The 21152-nt window shown below is 36.4% G+C and overlaps 1 protein-coding gene across 4 annotated transcripts in view; it reads right to left on the bottom strand.

Moving 5' to 3' along the window:
* The window catches only part of LOC103314668 (E3 ubiquitin-protein ligase Rnf220), a 36182-nt gene extending 18829 nt beyond the window's left edge, over positions 1-17353 (bottom strand). The window contains exons 1-4 of one of the 4 annotated variants that reach the window (XM_064359390.1): positions 17281-17353; positions 17045-17169; positions 16188-16662; positions 5755-5868 (exon numbers count right to left, since the gene is read on the bottom strand). In XM_064359390.1, coding sequence (XP_064215460.1) covers positions 5755-5868; positions 16188-16662; positions 17045-17169; positions 17281-17299 — 733 coding nt within the window. In that variant the 5' untranslated portion in view covers positions 17300-17353. Of the gene's footprint in view, positions 1-5754; positions 5869-16187; positions 16663-17044; positions 17170-17250 lie in introns of all 4 variants that reach the window. The other 3 variants (XM_064359391.1, XM_064359392.1, XM_064359393.1) reach the window with 3 other exon arrangements.
* Positions 17354-21152: the final 3799 nt, after the last annotated feature.

The raw sequence follows: 21152 nt of genomic DNA, 5'->3' as shown, positions 1-21152 counted from the left end.
AAAAATGTGACATGTAATAAAATAACAGTTTAAAAAAAAACATTTATCTGTATCCATACTTATTAACGACGCTATATAAGTCTTTTATGTTAAGCTAATTATGTTAAAAAATGTGAAATGTTACGTTTATCCTAATATAGGTACTTTGTCAGGTTATAATTTGCTTTTAAGGTCATTTTTGCTTATGTCTGGTTGCCACTTCCTCTTTAAAATATGTAAAACAAATGAGTAGACAGATAGATGAATATTTTTTACTTGTATACATAATCAAGATATGACTAACAATAATAAAATACAGAAATATATTTGTGTTATGATTTATTCTCAAAACTAAACAAACAGTCGACATTAGAAAAATTCTCCACAAATAGTGTCAACGTGAGACCACTTTTCTCATAGTGACCAAAAACATAGACCTCCAAACCAGTTATAATTTAAACTACACTTCCTTTTTTCAAAAAAATAAAAAATATAAAAAACTAAATATTTAAAAAAATATTTTAATTATTAGGTGACGTATTTGCATTTTTGCGCTAGAATTTTGCCCGTCACCTAAAAATATCAAATCTAAAAACTAAAGAATCAAATCGCCGACCAAATCGGTTTTTTGTTCGGGAATAATTGAAAGGAGGTAAAACGGGTGTTTAATATTTGGCTCTTTCGAAATCCCCTGTGAAATAATTCCTGGAGGGAAATCTTTACACGTTTTTAAACGGTAGCGTGACAAGAAGTCAGTCCCCTCAGTTTAATTTAATCAGTATCTGAATGAGCTAACTTTTCATTTATTTTTATACTTTGTGACTTCTTTCTTATTGCTTGTGAAGGTGCGTTTGCATCTCCCTTGATCCTATTTAGTCATTTATATTGCTTTAATTTGCGCCGCTTATAGCGTAATCAGTCCAGTTTGTGTGAAGCAATTTAATTAAGAAAAGTTCGAGCGATAAACAAGTTTGAAGTGTGAAGTAGAGCATATGTTCGGAGTTTGTGTTGCAAATATCGGGATTTATTGGTCGCAATTTATCAGATTCCCTGGGAAACAAAGGAGAGATCCCTACGTGAACCCTATTTAGATTTTCAGAGAGTTCGAACGGAGCGAGATAGTTTAAATTTAAAAGTACAAAGAGGGTCGAAAGAATGCGGCGATATTTTAAAATGTTATCTGGATTGGAAGTATCGGACTTGGTGCTACAATGTATGTAATATGTCGGGTATGCCGGCTTAGATATACTTGTTAGCCTAGCGGCGAAGGCGGCGCAAGGCGGGGCTTCACAAGACGGTCGAATGTGGAAGCGACGCCGCCGTCGGGACGTCCGACTCCAAAGACGCCCGTTCAACTTTTACGCTAAATTGCACCGAAACACAACCGAACTCCATACCGCCATTTTAGCAAACAGCCCATATTTTCAAAGGGTGATTCATGCAATTACATCGAAACTCGAATCATATACACGAATGACACATAAAACTGCACTGACACGACCATGCAGGGTCTCGCCCGACTGTCACAAACTGCATATAAGGCCCCTGTCCGGGCGCTCCCCCATTCATCTAATAACGTGGATGATGGAACTAATTCCTGTCACAATACCGTTTTTTCCGAAGATAATAAGAAAAATCTTGTTTGGTTTGAAATGTTATTACCCCCAGGCATACTATCACCCAGATTATATTAAAGAATAGGTACCGAAGTAACCCTTGAACTGCTCTAAGCTCGAAACGTATTTCGCGAAAAGCAATTTCCAGGTTAGTTCGCGGTTGACGATGTTTTTACCATCTCTCTCGGACGCGCCCATAGGCGCATCCAGCCGTTTCCCTCCTGTAGATTGCTGTAGATCGTGGCAATTTGCTGCAAAGTGCTCCGATAACACTAGGGCTCTGACATATGGCTACACATGCTGCTAAGAAGATACGATATAAACAAACACTTCTTTGCATATCTTATGTACCCGGGATAATAGGGATGCCAGGAGGGTAGTTTCCGAGACCATTATGACATAATAGGGTATTGAGCGCCTTATTACAACGTCCTTTAAGATGTATTACCTTTTTTGTGCCGTATTATTTAAAACATGTAAATTAACTCGACCTATTTGTCACCAAATTATTTATGGTTACCTCTCTCACGACCCAAGCCAAACAACCCGTCAAAAGCTGGTCGTGCCGCTTACTGCCTTTGCGAGAGTCGGCACAAATTGGCGAAATTCACGTGTAATAACAATAAGTGAAACTGTACAAGTGAGAAATTGATTGACTAGATACCGATTACGTCCGACTGCCACTAATGCATTTGCTGATTCGATTTGGACAAAATCAGAATGACCCGTTCCAGTTGAGTTGTCAGGAAGGGAGGATCAGACGGGCCGAGTTCAGACACTCATACACGCGTTTAGTTTTTATGGCGGCATTTAGCGAGATCACATTCCACGCATTTCCACCACTTTATCCATTGTCACAAATCGCAGCTCGGTCCCTACAATTACCTAAGTATTTATTGTCTCAGACGCGACAATAGGAAAGGCCACATTTCAAAATAAAACCAGGTATTTGCGGTGCTACGCTCAACGCTGAACGGCTTACCGCTGACTACCTATAAATTTAATGTGATTGGACGATATGTCGCCTCCACATCTTACGCACAAAACACATCTGCACCCGATTTTCACCCCATGACATTGCCATTGCCTCGTTAATTCACAATCATTACACAGCTCGAGCGATTTCGTCCTCCTTGAATCAAAAACGATTTCCCTAAACCAAAAATCACTAAAGCGTTTTCCGATCGCTTTAGTACATTTTTCAAAAAGAAGCGCAATTTTTACCGAAATTCGCCAAACCACCGAATCAAATTTGTAAACATGTAAACATAATCGTCAAAAATAATACAAATATTCACCAAACTATAATGTATTTGCGATTTGCAAGCGTTTATGCTTGTTTTTCATTTAAATGCTCAACTATTTCGCAAAATTTCGTCCAAAATTAGAGGCAAAATCGTTACTTCGGTTGAAAATTATGTTATAAATGACTTAAACACCACGTGATAGGGGTCCGGGTCCCAACAATTCTAGTCAAAAGTAAATTTATTACATATGTAGTTAGATAATAAATACATTATGCATTATTAATGCAATTATTTCGACAAAAATAAACCGATTCTTGAATTTTTCGAGAGAAATTCTGAGCTGAAAATCTACTAAATCGGTTTTATATCAACATATTAGACATAGAATTGTAATTACATTGCGAATTGGTCAAAAGTTAGCAAAAAAATCGCCAATCGGGTCGATAATCATGTTACAATATTATGTTAAAGTACTTCTTGTTGGATTTTCTTGGGTTTTTAAACTTTCTTTTATTTAGTTATATTAAAGTATATAAGTAGATATTGAGGTGTTTAAAACACGCGTGATTTTTCGAGCACGACGGCGTGGTCGGAGTGTTCAAAATTGAGCAAGTGACCTGATCAGTTATCTACGAATACATTACATATTTTTTTATTGGTACCCTTTGAAACTATAAATACTGATATTAATATTACAAGAATTCAAAAAATCATTTTAAATTGTTGAGATTTGTATTAACTGCAAATCACCCTTCTTATTGGTTACAAGTCTTTTGGAAATGATGTTGTAAAACTGTTATTCAAATGTATAGTACGGTTTTTTGAGTTTAAGGTCACGTAAAGCAGCTCTGCCCCTCTAAAAGTTGTCAAGATTGGGGCCTGTCATATAGCGTGTTCCAATAGTTTTTTGGGTGCATGAATGTGTGGGAAAGTGTGGTGGTGGTGGAGTATAGGCAATTATTTTGACAAAAATAAAACGATTCTTGAATTTTTCGAGAGAAATTTTGAGCTGAAAATCTACTAAATCGGCTTTATATTAACATATTAGACATAGAATTGTAATTACATTGCGAATTGGTCAAAAATTAGCAAAAAAATCGTCAATAAAGTATATAAGTAGATATTAAGGTGTTTAAAACACGCGTGATTTTTCGAGCACGACGGCGTGGTCGGAGTGTTCAAAATTGAGCAAGTGACCTGATCAGTTATCTACGAATACTTTACATATTTTTTATTGGTACACTTTGAAGCTATAAATACTGATATTAATATTACAAAAATTCAAAAAATCATGTTGAATTGTTGGGATTTGTATTAACTGCAAATTACCCTTCTTACTGGTTACAAGTTTTTTGGAAATGATGTTGTAAAATGTATAGCACGGTTTTTTGAGTTTAAAAGGGCACGTAAAGCAGCTCTGCCCCTCTAAAAGTTGTCAAGATTAGTGCCTGTCATGTAGCGTGTTCCAATAGTTTTTTGGGTGCATGAATGTGTGGGAAAGTGTGGTGGTGGTGGAGTATGGGCAATTATTTCGACAAAAATAAACCGATTCTTGAATTTTTCGAGAGAAAATCTACTAAATCGGCTTTATATTAACATATTAGACATAGAATTGTAATTACATTGCGAATTGGTCAAAAGTTAGCAAAAAAATCGCCAATCGGATCGATAATCATGTTATAATATTATATTAAAGTACTTCTTGTTGTATTTTCTTGGGTTTTTAAACATTCTTTTATTTAGTTCTATTAAAGTATATAAGTAGACTTTGAGGTGTTTAAAACACGCGTGATTTTTCGAGCACGACGGCGTGGTCGGAGTGCTCAAAATTAAGCAAGTGACCTGATCAGTTATCTACGAATACTTTACATATTTTTTATTAGTACACTTTGAAACTATAAATAATGATATTAATATTACAAAAATTCAAAAAATCATGTTGAATTGTTGGGATTTGTATTAACTGCAAATCACCCTTTTTATTGGTTACAAGTTTTTTGGAAATGATGTAAAATGTATAGTACGGTTTTTTGAGTCTAAAAGAGCACGTAAAGCAGCTCTGCCCCTCTAAAAGTTGTCAAGATTAGTGCCTGTCATGTAGCGTGTTCCAATAGTTTTTTGGGTGCATGAATGTGTGGGAAAGCGTGGTGGTGGTGGAGTATGGGCGGAGTTGCCCAAGATGGTGGTTTCCGGAAGCGGCATGGTAAAGACATCGCGCGTATCTTTGGAGGCGTAATAGGCATGTTAACGCGGCAATGCCTTGGCAATTACCATATTTTATGCTGCAAGTAGCGAGCTGTTGAGACGGCGAGCGTTAATCCAGAGGACAGGTATTCCATTAGCCAGTTTTCACCCTTCCGCGTTATCTTTCTCTCAAGTTTTTGCAATTGTTGGTGATATATCTTTTAAAAGCGGCAAGGTGGGGTCGAATTTTGGCGTGTGGAAGTGTGAATCAGAGATGCTTCCTTTGAGAGCGCCACCTTTTGATCGGTGAGCCGCGTCGATCTGCTCTCGAGCCGATGGTGTAAACGTCAAGGGGACAGCCACCGTAAAAACTCTGATACTAACATAATTAAAGTACAAGCAGTGTAATTTTACTTAATTAAATTCCCTTCTTTGGGCGGAGGACAGAGCGAGCGCCACACGGCAGGGAGACGATATGAACTTTTTCCACCCGATGAACATTAAAACTCGGCATTTAATTTCATCAGAGATCTAAGAGGAGATTTTTGACCATAAAAAGAAGCGACGGTGAGCTCGTTCCGCGTCTTGTCAGATCGTACTTTCGAGGGTTACGTCGAAACAGATGGACATTTACTGTTATCGCGACTCCGCGAAAATAAAAACATAAAAGCGTGCCAGGGGAGGATCCGCCTGATTGACGACAATGAGAGTAATAATGGCATAATTACCGTGGTCGAAGAGGAAGCTGGTCTTGGCGAGGGCGTGGGCGGCGGGCGGAAGACCCGGAACGGAGAACGCGTAAGCGCCGCTCCCGGTGAATCCACCCCCAAACAAAGGTCCTACTGCAACAAAGGAACACATCAACATGCAATTCAACGGCGCGCTATGCCACTCGCACGATATTAAAAACCGCACTCTACAAATTTCACCTTTCGACGAAAAACGGTTCCAAAACAACGGTTCCCTTTTCGTCCAAAGACGAATCAGGCAGTTCCGTCCCATAAATCAATTACTGAACCAAGAGTATGTAAAGCAGGAAATCCAGAGCCAATCCCCACCCTTTGGAACCACTTAACATCAACCACCGCGTTCGTGACCCGAGCTGAAGATTCCGTGAAATCGTTTGACTTTTTTAATTTCCTACAGCGATGAGCCCGTTCTACAAACAGTAGTGGGAAAATGTCGGCATTTTGAAAACAATTCAGACATAAATAAGTTGTCTGCAGCTTTTCGGTCTACAGAATGCGGGATACACGCTGCCGCTTGTTGCTACACGTGAACACCGGTCGCTGATACAGAAGGATATAAATTACGCGCCTTTTGAAACATTAACACTTCTTACTGCACAAAATTAATTCGTGGCCTACCGATTGCGCCAATTACCAACATACGCCGAAAAGCTCCCAATAATAAAATCGTTTCTCTCCATAATTACTTCCGCTCAATAATTCGTGTTTCATAACCGTGACAGTAGCAATTAGCAATTGTTAAATCATAATTAATTTCCCAAAAAAGTTATAAAGTCATCCGCATAATCCCATTTGCAGTTTAACAAGTAATTGTCAATTAACACAAAGTAATAACAGAAGATTAATGACAACTTATACTCAACAGAACAAATTGACTTAAAACGCAATGCTACGCTGCTTCAAATAATAAGTGTCAGTAGCTAAGTAAATATTCTTTTGTTGTGCGCTAAATTATGGCCGGATTTTATGTCGCAAAAAACAAAAGAGTAGTCTATGTTTAGATGAAACAAATTATAGTAATAGGTTTAAAAAATTGGATTTAAAGAAATCCAAATTTGGGCTGGATATTAATGATTATTTGGGTTTGCTCAAAAGTGGGGCTTTGTTCGCGTTTGATGTGTCGTCCCTCGACCGAGGGTTTGAGATTGCCGTCGTAAAATATCGAGTAGAGAATTGGTTTTATGAGATGCACGGTAGTCGCAAATGAAAAAAGTCAAACATATGCCAATGTTGACATGCACTGAAAGTCAAAAAGTCGCAAGTCAAATGGACGATAGGAATAAATCGTCGAGGCCTCGGTGGAGCTTTGACAGAGTTGACAGTCGGCAGATGTGGACTTCGGGAGCCTTGCATGGGCAAAGTCCCATTGCAGGAGCGATGACTGGATGATAAGGTAATAAGCGGACCAGTCCAATATTTAAATACATGAATTATGTAGATGTGTACTTATTCGATTGGACATATTGATACTCCGTTGGCTGTTATTAATAGTCACAATTTACACACAATACAATTCCGAACTCTGAAAGCAACGTTTGAATACAATTTATATTCAAATGAAACGTTCATTTGTAATTGCAAGAAACTTCTGCTGCATGCACCAAACAAATCTCACACATCATCTAGCAGTAATTTGATCAAGTCTCGGCAATCGCGGAAAAAATCTGAGGAGGTATAAAAATTTTACTGTCGAGTAATTCTGTTAGAGCGACAAATTTTGAAATATGAACACATACAAAGTTACATAAAAAGCCATGTTTGCAGTAAATATAATAACAATAAAACGTAAATTGATTTCTCACGGGGCATAGGGTATCTCGAAGGAGACACGGTTTCCGATTCACAGCTGGAGAGGTAATATGTATCTCCCGTTGTAGGCAAGACTGAATTAATCGGAAAAATTGGCGCAGTCGGCAGGTTGCGTGCATGACCAGCTTCTAATACCAAATCTGCGGTGTAATCGATCAATTTAAAAAAGTAATAAACGGTAAATAAGCCCGCGAGGGATCAATTAGGGTGTTATTTGTCAAGCAGGCACCCATAAGTGACTTCTGGACACCTGCTTTACGGTCCACTGCACTAAATAGCCGTTTGCAATGCTCATTTTAAGTGTGCCACCGAGTCATTGAAAAGGGAGAAGGTACGGTGAGTCCTCGACAGGGTAACTTCCCCTCGACCCGAACCAACAGTGTCATTCCACCGAGATTAATCCTATTACGAGACTCGTATTTGACCGATAATTCAGGCGTAACCGTTATAAACACCACTATTTAGACGGATGTATTTCATGTTCTACAAAGCTAACAATTTGTCAACAATAAAACATGGCCAAATCCCGCGCACCCCGGTTACACTTTTTAATCGCCCCTCTGACCCCTTCTTACGAACTGTTCGGAAAATTTCGCCAAAATTTGGCGAAAATCGCATGACTCTGAATGCCTATTGAAATTATTGTGTCCTGACGGCCAGCTCCGGAAGTCTAAAGAAATGCCCAAACGTCATTACCTTTTACGGTTCTTTAGAATTGGAGGAATTTGTACCTACGATTTTATCTACTTCCTCTCTTTACCTACCGAGATTTATTGCCATTCACACCCCTTTGAAGATTAAAAAGCTAACAACCGGCTCAATATTTACACACGAATTTAGAATGATCAAATAAAAACGGTAAGCTGCTGCGAAATCCTCAAATGAATTACAGAAGTCATTACGCCATTTCGGGCCAACTGCTCACGCCCCACTAACACAAAAAATTTTAACTGATTTTGTTAGATGCGGTACCATTTTGGCCAAGATACTTAGAAATATATTTGCATTTGAGAAAGAAGAAAGCTGCCAACATTGTTTAGAGACAAAAAATTACAAAGCTCTCTCAGAAAAATAGAGATCCAAAAAATTTTTCCTAAAATAAAGGTTTCAACGTAATACATTAAACTGCCCTTTGTTGGCTGCAACCGTTTTCAATTTTTCAGATTCACATTACTGGCCTCATTTTTACCTCAAACGGAAGAAAACAAATATTTAAGGAAAAAGATGGTTAATTTTCGTGAGAATTGCGAAATACGCCTTGACTAGTTTTCTACTTGGATTTTTAATGCTAATGTATGCTAAAAAAGCAACGTCGCACATTTCAAGTATGTCTCTCCGTTTGCATGTAATGGAGACATATATCAAATACTTTCACTTGAATTCAGCGAAATTACCATAACAAGATTTATGTAAAGTTAATTTGAGCCATGTGATTGAAAAAATGCGACAAAATGCATTATTTATTGTATAGTAATTAAGAAATAAAATCATATTTCATTTCCGCGCCTCGTTAGTGAAGTATTCGGTTCTAATTACGTTGTCTAAAATGGAAGTTTAATTTGTCAAGTAAAGGGCAAGTGAGATGAGATAAAGCGAGCGTTAGAGAAGTGGCAGTGGTTGGAATTGCGACCGGTTATGGTATGTCTGGTTCGATAAATTCGGGTATAATTGATATGTGAAACATGGCAAATAAAATAACCGTTTTGACTGTTTGAAGTGAAATGATGTAATTACGCATTTTCCAGGGAGGAAAACGTGATTTGTATGCACGCGTCGTGCTACTTGTTAGCGGTCGGCGTGTGGAAGCGTCGCGACGCCGAATTCCCAGCAACACGTACAGCTAATTGCGCACTGATGAAAACGTGCGTTTTACTCTTTGACCGAGGAGTTATAGCCGATTTGAGGTTGGAAAATGGTCATAATGGCCCGGTTATGCCGTAATTAAACGGTCGATGTTTGTCGATGACGTCTCAAAGTGTGAGAGTTTTTGCGATATGGCCAAGACGGCGTATGGCTTTGTCGCCGATAAATTATCCCATTACATCAATCGCTGATATTTTACGATGACTTTATGGCCAAGTGTTGCAATGGTGAGCACCCCGCGCCCAAGAGCCGGAGTGGTGACGCAAAGCCAGCGATTTAACATTGATGTCACTCAGAGTTATAACTCTTGCTTATATTTATGAACCTGTATCTTGGCCTCGCCGAAAACATCGGAGGAGCTGTAATGTGCTGTATGCTGTCTGTCGCCGAAGATATATAGCACCTGGGCTAACCGCAAACTCTATAAATTCCTTGCAAAACGCCGATGCTGCTGCTGCTAGCCAAAGATCTACCGAAAATTTTTCACCCACTGATCCAAAACCATGCCACCTCTCACACCTATGACCCACTTGACAGTGCAAAGAATGAATAAAGAAAAAGAACAACGAACAGAAAACATTTTATAAACGTTAAGAAAGAATAAAGACGAATATTGAAGATAAAATAATAAAGAATAGCAAAATGAAAACAAAATACAGAGAAAAGAAAACAAAGAAAGAGACAGAAGATAGCGAAAGAATAAGGACATAAAAAAATTAAAAACCGAAAAGAAAGAATGCTTACAAAAAAAAAACAAATAAAAAACAAAAAAATAAAATAGAGAAAAAGAACACAGAACGAATAAAGGTAACAAAAGTGCATAAAAGGTTAGTACTGGATTAAAATTTAATTATTAAAACAGCGATAACAAAAACAAAAAGTCATGAATACTTGGAGAACTGGCAAAAACTTATTTTTCTCTTTTCCTCTAACATTTGCTAAATCAGAAATTAAGAAATTCATTCACTCAATTGCTAGCTTGTTTGTCTTTACTTAATTTTCTTCTTGAAGTAAGTACCAGTCAATTTTTTGCAATTCATGCCCCATTTTTATTATACTCTATGTGACAAACTATATGAAAAAATAAAGAATTAATTAAAAATTGTGATTAAACATCAAAAGTTTTAGACTGAACTGCAGGAACTGAGTATACGGATGGATTCACTTATTAGTTATTGGTACTAAGAAATTTGAAGCGATTCAGTTTCAAAAAGTTGTGAGCGTTATTAGGGACAGGGTGGCATCTTTGTGTAACACCGCTGGTGGAATCCGTAAATTTGTAACTAATTGAGCGATGAAAATGACGCGATTTCGTTCTTCTAGCGACAGACGTAAACAGAGTGATTTGTCTGTGTAAACAGGGTGTGGAGGATATCACACTAGTGAAAATGACACTGACATTTCAATTTGAATGTTGGGTGCATGTTCGCTTTCGGTCGACGCTGTGTGGTAACTGCTCCGGCAGGCGTCGAGGGGTTCTGCCAAACCGACGCTTGATTACACTAGTTTAACTTGTTATTGAATACACTTCGTTCCAAATTGGTCATTACTCGCAGCAGTTTTACAAAACTGCCGAATTCTCTGGCGAGATTAAAAATGACACGCATGAGGGAATCGAAATCCAAGTATTAAATCGCTTGTCAAAACGAATTTCGAGTGTGGGGATGCGTATTATTACGAATTCAATTAAGAAGATACACACATCTCGTAAGGTGACAAGTAAATCCCCCACAATTTTAAATCCGGGATCGGGTCGGAACGTGTAACATTTTTACATGACAAAAAGGTTGTCGAATGTAAAAAGGGGATTCTGCATGTTATGATCGTGTTAAAGAGCCGACTTATTCATCTGAGTAAAGTCGACGCCTTGAAGCGTCGGCGGCTCATCGCCAATCTGAATTGTTAATGGGGCCAGGGGTGTACTAAGATAAAAACGCCACAATCGGATCCCATCGCGCACCATAAACTACATTGTTATAGCATTGCTGTTTTTCCATTTATTGGTGATCGACGGTGTTTACGTTTATTTATAGCCGCTAAGCCGCCGACCAACTCTATGACGGGAAAGCGATAGTAAAACAAACTGCCGTTTACAGGCTTAACCCTGATTTACACCACAGGATCACAAGCACTAATGTCCCACCTTCGAATTATTACTACTATTTTTAAAGACTCATTTACGGGCACTCAGCCTTTTAGCATAAACCACAAAAAGTACAAGCGTATTTTTTCGAACGCATTGGCGCAGTCGGTAGGACGGCAAAGTTATGGTTGTCTCTTTAACGGGTGCGTTTATTGAGGGCGTGGAATCACGTGTAAAATCGTATTAATTATCACCTGGATGCCGACCGAGCACGACTTAATAGATTCAGCAGGGAGCGAGAACTAGCCTGACGAGATTGACGAATGTAATTGAAACCAGACCTGTTAAATTATACAATCTGTAGAAGCGGTAAGTTGACAAAACACTGGTAGGATTTATCATTTGTCACAAAAATGCATACCTAACAAACCGCGGCATTCGTTTTGCAAAAAGTTACGACCGTTTCTGCATTTCAATTAAAAATGTGCAAACATTAGCTCGTCATTTATGCTCGGCGAAATTCCATAATTGATTGTGTTAGTAAAATGTTGGATGCCCGCGTAATGAAAGCCACTTTACGCGAGATAAAGGCATATTTCAGTTTAAAAACCAGATATAATAAGACGCTCTGATAATCGACGCCAAGCGTCGGGACGCGAGCCGCGGTCGCTCTAATGAATGCTTTCGGGCCGAGCAATGATACCCTCTTTTCCGTAATTATTACCTTCTCTTCTTCTCCAAGCAATAAGCTCGTATCTACGCGACTGCCCTTTTACCACTTACTGCCAAAAGCTAAAACATTATCTGTAATGATTCACTCAAATGTCATAATTTATTACCAACACTTTGTTCCTCACACATTCATACCCCATGGAGCACACTACTCGACCGCAAATACTCGTTCAACTCTCTAAATTGCCTCCACATCTTATTTTCATACTGACCATTACGCCAACAAAACACTTTTTCGCTACATTGTAACGCCATCACACATCAGCAAAACAAACCGCCACCACAACCAACAACATTATTTTCACTCGCTTTCGTACACGCAAACCAAAATGCGAACGGCTAAGCAAAAATTGTCCAAAAAATCCAACTCGTGAGCTAAAAATACCCGGATTTTTTTAAACAGATTTAAGACAAAAACGACAACAGAAAGCCCTACATTTAGAAACATAGTTGCCAAACAACACAGTGAAACCTCCCAATAACGGACACCTCTCAACAACGGACAATTCAAGATTCCCCATCGGTGTCCTTTGGTGACAGGTTTTACCGTATAAGAAAAATGCAATAAAAAATACAAGAAAATTACAAGTAAGAATCAGAAAATTTCACAGTAAACTACAGTAGGCATTTTACATGATAAGGAAACAGTTTTGAACAGAAATTGATAAAATTAGATACTCGGTGTGTTAAGAAGACTAAAGTGGGAACACAAATAAAGTGAAGTAAAAAAATGAAATAATATTAAATAGCAAAATGAAGGTGCAGATTTTGTAAATTCTGCAACAAATTGGTTGGCAAACAGTGTGCGTGTGTTGCGAGCAATTAATAATGGCAGTGGTGGCGTAAATATCATCTTGACAAAGGCGGAGTAAAAATGAGCGTCAATTTAATTGCCCCTGTTGAAAATTCGAGTGAGGAGCGGTATGTGGGTGTAGGTGGTATTATTGGCACCGAACAATACGGAAAGTATTTTTATGGTTTAACGGTCTTCCTCCGAGGATATATTACTTTCATTTCGAATCAATTGCAATCCATCTGGGGGCCGAGGGCCCGAGCGGAGAAATCATTCTCACCCGCAATTAATGACAATCGAAATTAAAAACGTAAAGACCGTTATTGGTCGTATTTTGCGTCCCGTTCGGCAACAAATCAAGCCCCGATTTATTATAACGAAATTCTTACGTAAATGATTCGCTCGAGGTTCAGCTGAAAACGAACCAACGAAGAACAGGAGTAAAGCAATCTAGAAACATTATTGGATGTTACTGTGTTTTGCGGTGTGAAAAGCCGCAATAACAAATCATATGTAAGCTTTTACTAACAGATTTTAACTGTCTATGTAATGCTAACATAATGCGCGGTGTTATGAGGGAAATTGGGTTTACGCGTGATTTTAACGACCATGGCGGTTTGTGTGTTTTGTGGTTTTTAGTTTTTACTTATACTCTACATACTTATTCTCCAATTATTTTTGTATACTACATACTTCCGAATCACTCGCTCGAGTTCGCGCACAGTTGCGATAAAGTATCAGGAAGTCGATGATTTCTTCGAATATCTATGTTTCATTCACTGGATAATGACAAATTAAATTATGGCGATATCGCAAAAACGCGAAATAAAATACCGTTTAGATTAATAAGAAAGTTGTCGTTTCCGATTAAACTGGATGAGGTATCCTATTTCTGTCGCAATTAATAATAACGAAACCTACGAAAATAATAGAGTTTTAAAATAGTGCAAATCAGCTTGTGGCTACTGTTTCAATAGCAAATAAATTGCGATAAATTTGCTTAGTGTCAGTAATAAAAACGTTTTCGAGTTGATGTTTCTACGGATATTAATGTGTAAACGATTTGTTACATTTCCAGGTGGCCACAAGCCACTTTAGCGGAAGAACAATACTGAACATTATCTGTTTATTTAGCCTAAGCAGTTGGGTTCCATCTCAATATATAAACAAAACTGAGCGGTCTTAGACAAACAAATAAAAAGCCATTTCATTTCTGTATGATATATTTATTTTTGTCCACCAACTTATGCATCAAATCATACATTGTTCCAAAGAAAATAACTCGCATACTCACGCGTTAACAATGAATTATCAAAGAAAATCTTTCCTTTTCATCTTCAGATACGAACTGTAATCAAACGAATCTTCAAGAAAACTTGGCCCCGTTATCTTATACGTTTCTTTAATTTCGTGAGAATTTTGATGAAGAAAACGACAGTGATTTTCCTGTTTTTGTAGTTTATTTTCTGTAAATTTTCAGCCGGTCTAATAACCAGGTATATCGTATCATTTATAGCAGTGTTTCCCAACCGACGCTAGAAATGTCGGAATTTATTGTATTTATTTATTTAAAAAATACAAAAAATACTAAAGTATTAGTTTTTTTAATTCGTGTTTATTAACATTTATTCAGTTAAATATGTACAACCAGAAAAATAAATGCCCCACCAAATTTTATTGTTTTCTTATAGCTATACAAGGGGTTCGTCAATTTCTGTCAAATTTTAGGAGTTCGCAAGGTATGACGAAAAGTTTGGAGACACTGATTTAGAGGATAAAAGCAATTATTATTTTTGAGAAATGGGTTTATAAAAACTAAGTTATTTGTGTTAAATTGACAGACTTTATTAAACTTTCTTGTTAATTAAATTGCACACTTCAAAAAACAGATATTTTTAATAATCATATTATCTTCTCAGTATACAGGTCTTTTTTTTCGGACAACAGCACAGCTGCAAGAAATTTCGAAAAAATGTCTCACAAATATTTTTTTTATAAATTACAAAAATTTTTTACAATAATACACTCTTTGTTATTATTGTTTCTATATAGGTTTAAAGGATTAAAGTTACCAAACACGTAATCATAAAGTCTAGAAAATTATTGTTAAGTTTAAAAGACGTAAGTAAGCCTTTTGTAATGAAAGTATTTTTATATTTATATAAAATGTTTGTTTCTTGGAAAGAAATTGTGACAAAACAATTCGAAAAATTTTACAAAATCTCCATTCGAAATGTACGAAAATTTTTGAATTTTCTAATACATCATCTTAAATCACAGAAAGATTTTTTCCTTTTGTGGTTATTGGTGTAATGTGAACCGGTTTGTAAAATTAAAGATAATGTAAATTGTCAACATTTCGCATTATAATTATGGTACTGTCTTAAAGAAGCTGAAAATAAAAATCAGTGAAACGTGAAACAAGCCTGTCCAAATTATCGCAACAAACACACAAGAAAAAATAATAATAATAATAATAATAATAATAATAATAATAATATAAAAAATAAAAAAAACATCTAAGCGAAATCCATAGTTTTTAAGAAAAATTTATTTCAGGAAGTTCTGAAAATTCCACAATTAAAAAAAGCGAATTATTATTTAGTTTACAAAGGTAGAATTAATACTGTCCTTAATATAACAGCACTTTTTATGACAGAATTTTAGTCATAAGAATTTTTGAGGACTTATTTTTATCAGAAACGCAGTTCGAAAAATTAAAAAATACTTCTAATTTTCATTATTTAATAAAAAATTTAAAAAAAAACGAGAAAAATGTATATTATCTTAAGAATATTTTTTATTTGATAAAAAAATGTACCAGAAAAGTAGTGTTGACATATTTATTTATTCAAAAATAATATTTTTAACACTTTAACACTTTAAATCAAAATATAACTGCGATTTAAAAAACACTTGTTCAACAACTGCAAATTAGGGTTTTGTTTTCTGTCGACCTATCATCGGAAAAGGTCTTGGCCGCGTCTTTTGTTGTGTTTAATGAATCCGTGTTGGAAAAAGGCGCAAAACGTGTGTTTTTTGCCCGCGTCTCCCTTATGTTAATCAGCCGATATCAAAGCAGGCATCTTCAGATCTCGTCCGTTGGAAGAAATCAAACAAAAAGCGACTTACTCCGAAATCCTCTGTTGTCGTCATGAATTCCAGGCGAGTCGTTGTCTGTTGCTTGTCCATGGGTCGCATCCCCATCTTCCGACATGTGAGCGTCCAGACTCTCCTCTTTGACGGTGGTCTGGGGTTGGGGCGACATCGACGCGCTCGCGGGCGAACAAGAGTCCGTTCGAGGACTTGGTCCAAGAAACCGTTCTTCCGACGGGGAAAATATACCGTGACCATGGTGAACCGATTCACTGTTTGTCTCGATTTTTAAACACTTTGGTGGCGCGAATGCCGACGGAGACGGAAACGCTTTTAGATCGGCTAGTGGACGAAAAGCACCGGAACCGAGAGACAAACCCGGATGAAGGAATTGCGGCTGGAGGTGGTTCAAAATGTGGGCTGGGAGACCACTGTAAGCCTCCATATGACGCAACCCGAAACTAGAGGTAAACGGACGATGAAGCTCCTTCGACGCCTCGGACATCGCAAACTAAAAGCAAAAAGAAGATTCAGAAAAGAAAAAACATAATATATGTAACAAACGGAGTCGCAAACTAATTGGTCATTGTCTGCAAACAACAAAGACGTCAAAAAACCAATAAAATGAAGCAATATTGATGATATACGGCAAATTGCTTCAAAAAATTATCCTTATTCCTAATTACACTCAAGGAGACTTTCAAACTTGCCCCTTATGCACATTTAACTTCGAAAGTCTCGCGCGTTTAATTAAAAATCATATTAGTCGACAATATTGACTAGATCTTAAATTTCAAAGCCATTGTCCCAATGATCTTGTCAATGACTCTAAACAATTGTCACTTGATATTGCATTTCCTTCAGAGTAACAAATTCGTTGAATTTCCACTAACCTGCGGATTAAACGGCCGTTGGATACGAAGGGCATCTTGCAGCCCCCCAGCAGCTTGGGAAAACACTACAAGGGCTGGAGAATTCAAATGTCCCGAACTGGGAACATAGGCCGAATTTTCCATATCTAGAAAAACACATTTTGGCAGTTCTTCTCGCCGATATGTTTCCGCAAAAAATATTTTTCGATATTTTGAAAAATACTTACCTTACCCTTATTTACGTTAGTGCAACTTACTCGAAAATAGCATATGCATCGTGAACGACCACCCGGATAAGACTGACAGGAATAATCTCCCTCTCCTAAAAACCCACGTTGTCCTCCCACCCCTAAAGCTCGCGCACCACGTGCTCCGACCATTGAAGAACGCCCTTATTGCCTCCCATCAGCAAACCTACCTGTTCAAGCATATTCCCCGATTGTTTTTTTCTCTTTATTGTTATTCGGAAGCTGGGCGTGGATTCAAGCTCGCTCTATTTCCAGCTTTAAATACGGTATTTTTAAACACTTTTTTTTAAATAATTTATCTAATGATTAAGACATTCTTCTAAATTTTAGAAAATTATTAATAAATAGCAAAAACTAATTTTCTGGAGATAAGTCGCTGTGTAATTACATGAATAGCAAATTATTTTTGACTTCAGTTTCCAGTAATTAGAATTTTTGAAAAAACAGTTTAAATTTATGCCACTAAAAGCGCCACCTTATGTTGGGCGGCCGAAACACTACTATACAACCCAGGTAGTGGTTCTTTAACCGCCAGGAAGGTTTCTATCTTCGTATAAAGTATAAATTGCATAAAAGAAGTCTGTCATTTGGTAACAGGCTGTGTAGTATATGAGTATATGACCGAACAGAGGTCACATTAGAAAAAATCGAGTGACACATTCTGGAAGTCGTTATTTCAGAAAATAATTTTGGGAAAACGGCACCTCGCTTGTCTCGCTATCGTTTTTTGTTTTCGACTTATAAACAAACGTTTACATTTTAGTGAAATTTAAAAAAAAATATTTTTTTTATTAAAAAGATATTCGATAAAATTTATTTATTTGTGGAGCAAGTTATAGGAAAAATAAAAATATAATTTCTATAGCAATAAATCTATTACAACACAAACAAACAGCACAATTTAGCTTTTGACAAAAACTATCTGTTATAAATCTGTTATAACAAAGTTATAATGAAGTTGTGGATACAACTCATGTTTTAGTTAATTACTAAAAATATATAAAAAAATTTGACCTAATTTGATGCATTTTTGAGTTTTGTGAAGGAATCTTGCGAAACAATTGAGTTTTTGCTGAGAAACTTGCGAAATGTTTGAGTTTGAACATGAACTAATTGCGAGAATCAATCTTTATCAAAAACAAATTGATTATCCACGATTTTTGAATCCAAGTGTAATAAATAAGCTTGGAATTTTCTAAGAAAACAAGGGAATTCTAGGTAGTTTGGCCGACATTTACAAAATAATTATACAATTTTTTACTCAGTTTTAATCGCCTTATGATTAGTCTGATTTACAGATGGGAGTGTAATATCCCTCCCATATCCAATGACAAACGCTTGCAATCGTCTTCCAATTTTTTGTGCACCAGATAAACAAGTAGGCGGTGATTATTATAGTTTTATTGGTCATTTGTTCATTCTTTAGTTAAAAACTAAGTTAAAAAATCACTTACTTCTCAAAAAATTAACTTTAACATGAGCGGCGTTTAATGTATATTTATAATTATTAAGAGTGTTTTGACCGTGTTTTGCAGATATTTCAACAAAAACTTTTTAAATAACTCAACATTACAAACTATATACGAGTAATTGCAATAATTCGCCTAAAACGCAAATACACTCAGTTCAAAAGTCGACGAATTAGATCGAGAAAACATTTTCTTCCACTTTTTTCAAATTAATTCTTTAATTTTTCACCAGATTTCATTAAAGGATACCGGGCGTATAAGTCAACTAAAGTTTGAAGTTATATTTTACCTTTACGTTCATCTCTTTTTCTCTCAAAACAAAAAGTACGTTTACAAATTGGGGCATTTACGTACTATTACATTTTTGCTGCATTATTTTCTTATTTCTCTCAATTTTATGCTCCGCTTTACGTTTATTCGTCTATGTGTTCTCTCAATATCTCATTTTAGTTTACGTGTTGTTTCCTTACCTTTTCTATACTTTTTTTCATAGAAAAATTCTTACACCTGATCCGGGGTTCAAACCCCCGACCTCCACCGTCGTAAGTGGCGCTTATACCACTGGGCCACGAAGCCCCAGGTGCTGACCGTCTTTTGCAGATATTTTAACACAAACTTTTTAAATAAATCAACATTACAAACTAAATAATTGCAATAATTCACATAAAACGCAAATACTTTTAGTTCAAAAGTCGGAGAATTAACTCGAGAAAGCATTTTTTCCTACTTTTTTCAATTTAATTCTCTAATTTTTCATCAGATTTCATTAAAAGATACCGGGCGTATAAGTCAACTAAAGTTTAAATTTATATTTCACCATTACGTTCATCTCTTTTTCTCTCAAAACAAAAAGTACGTTTACAAATTGGGGTATTTACGTACTATTACATTTTTGCTGCATTATTTTCTTATTTTCTTTTTATTTCTCCGCTTTACGTTTATTCGTCTATGTGTTTTTTCAATCCCTTATTTTAGTTTACGTGTTGTTTCCTTACCTTTTCTATACTTTTTTTCATAGAAAAATTTTTACACCTGATCCGGGGTTCGAACCCCCGACCTCCACCGTCGTAAGTGGCGCTTATACCACTGGGCCACGAGGCCCCAGGTGCTGACCGTCTTTTGCAGATATTTTAACACAAACTTTTTAAATAAATCAACATTACAAACTAAATAATTGCAATAATTTACATAAAACGCAAATACTTTTAATTCAAAAGTCGGAGAATTAACTCGAGAAAGCATTTTTTCCACTTTTTTCAATTTAATTCTCTAATTTGTCATCAGATTTCATTAAAAGATACCGGGCGTATAAGTCAACTAAAGTTTGAATTTATATTTCACCTTTACGATCATCTCTTTTTCTCTCAAAACAAAAAGTACGTTTACAAATTGGGGTATTTACGTACTATTACATTTTTGCTGCATTATTTTCTTATTTTCTTTTTATTTCTCCGCTTTACGTTTATTCGTCTATGTGTTTTTTCAATCCCTTATTTTAGTTTACGTGTTGTTTCCTTACCTTTTCTATACTTTTTTTCATAGAAAAATTCTTACACTTGATCCGGGGTTCGAACCCCCGACCTCCACCGTCGTAAGTGGCGCTTATACCACTGGGCTACGAGGCCCCAGGTGCTGACCGTCTTTAGCAGATATTTTAACACAAACTTTTTAAATAAATCAACATTACAAACTATATAATTGCAATAATTCATCTAAAACGCAAATACATTCAGTTCAAAAATCGACGAATTAGCTCGAGAAAGCATTTTGTTTCACTTTTTTCTATTTAATTCTCTAATTTTTCACCAGTGGATTCTATCAAAAGATACCAGGCGTATAAGTCAACTAAAGTTTGAATTTATATTTCACCTTTACGTTCATCTCTTTTTCTCTCAAAACATAAAGTACGTTTACAAATTGGGGCATTTACGTACTATTACATTTTTGCTGCATTATTTTCTTATTTCTCTCAATTTTATGCTCTGCTTTACGTTTATACGTCTATGTGTTTTCTCAATCTCTCATTTATGTTTACGTGTTGTTTCACCTACCTTTTCTATACTTTTTTTCATAGAAAAATTCTTACACCTGATCCGGGGTTCGAACCCCCGACCTCCACCGTCGTAAGTGGCGCTTATACCACTGGGCCACGAGGCCCCAGGTGCTGACCGTCTTTTGCAGATATTTTAACACAAACTTTTTAAATAAATCAACATTACAAACTAAATAATTGCAATAATTCACATAAAACGCAAATACTTTTAGTTCAAAAGTCGGAGAATTAACTCGAGAAAGCATTTTTTCCTACATTTTTCAATTTAATTCTCTAATTTTTCATCAGATTTCATTAAAAGATACCGGGCGTATATGTCAACTAAAGTTTAAATTTATATTTCACCATTACGTTCATCT

The sequence above is a fragment of the Tribolium castaneum genome, chromosome 10 (genome assembly GCF_031307605.1).
Source record: "Tribolium castaneum strain GA2 chromosome 10, icTriCast1.1, whole genome shotgun sequence".
Classification (NCBI taxonomy): domain Eukaryota; kingdom Metazoa; phylum Arthropoda; class Insecta; order Coleoptera; family Tenebrionidae; genus Tribolium; species Tribolium castaneum.
Note: the sequence above shows the minus strand (reverse complement) of the source record. Positions and strands in the feature narration are given on the sequence as shown.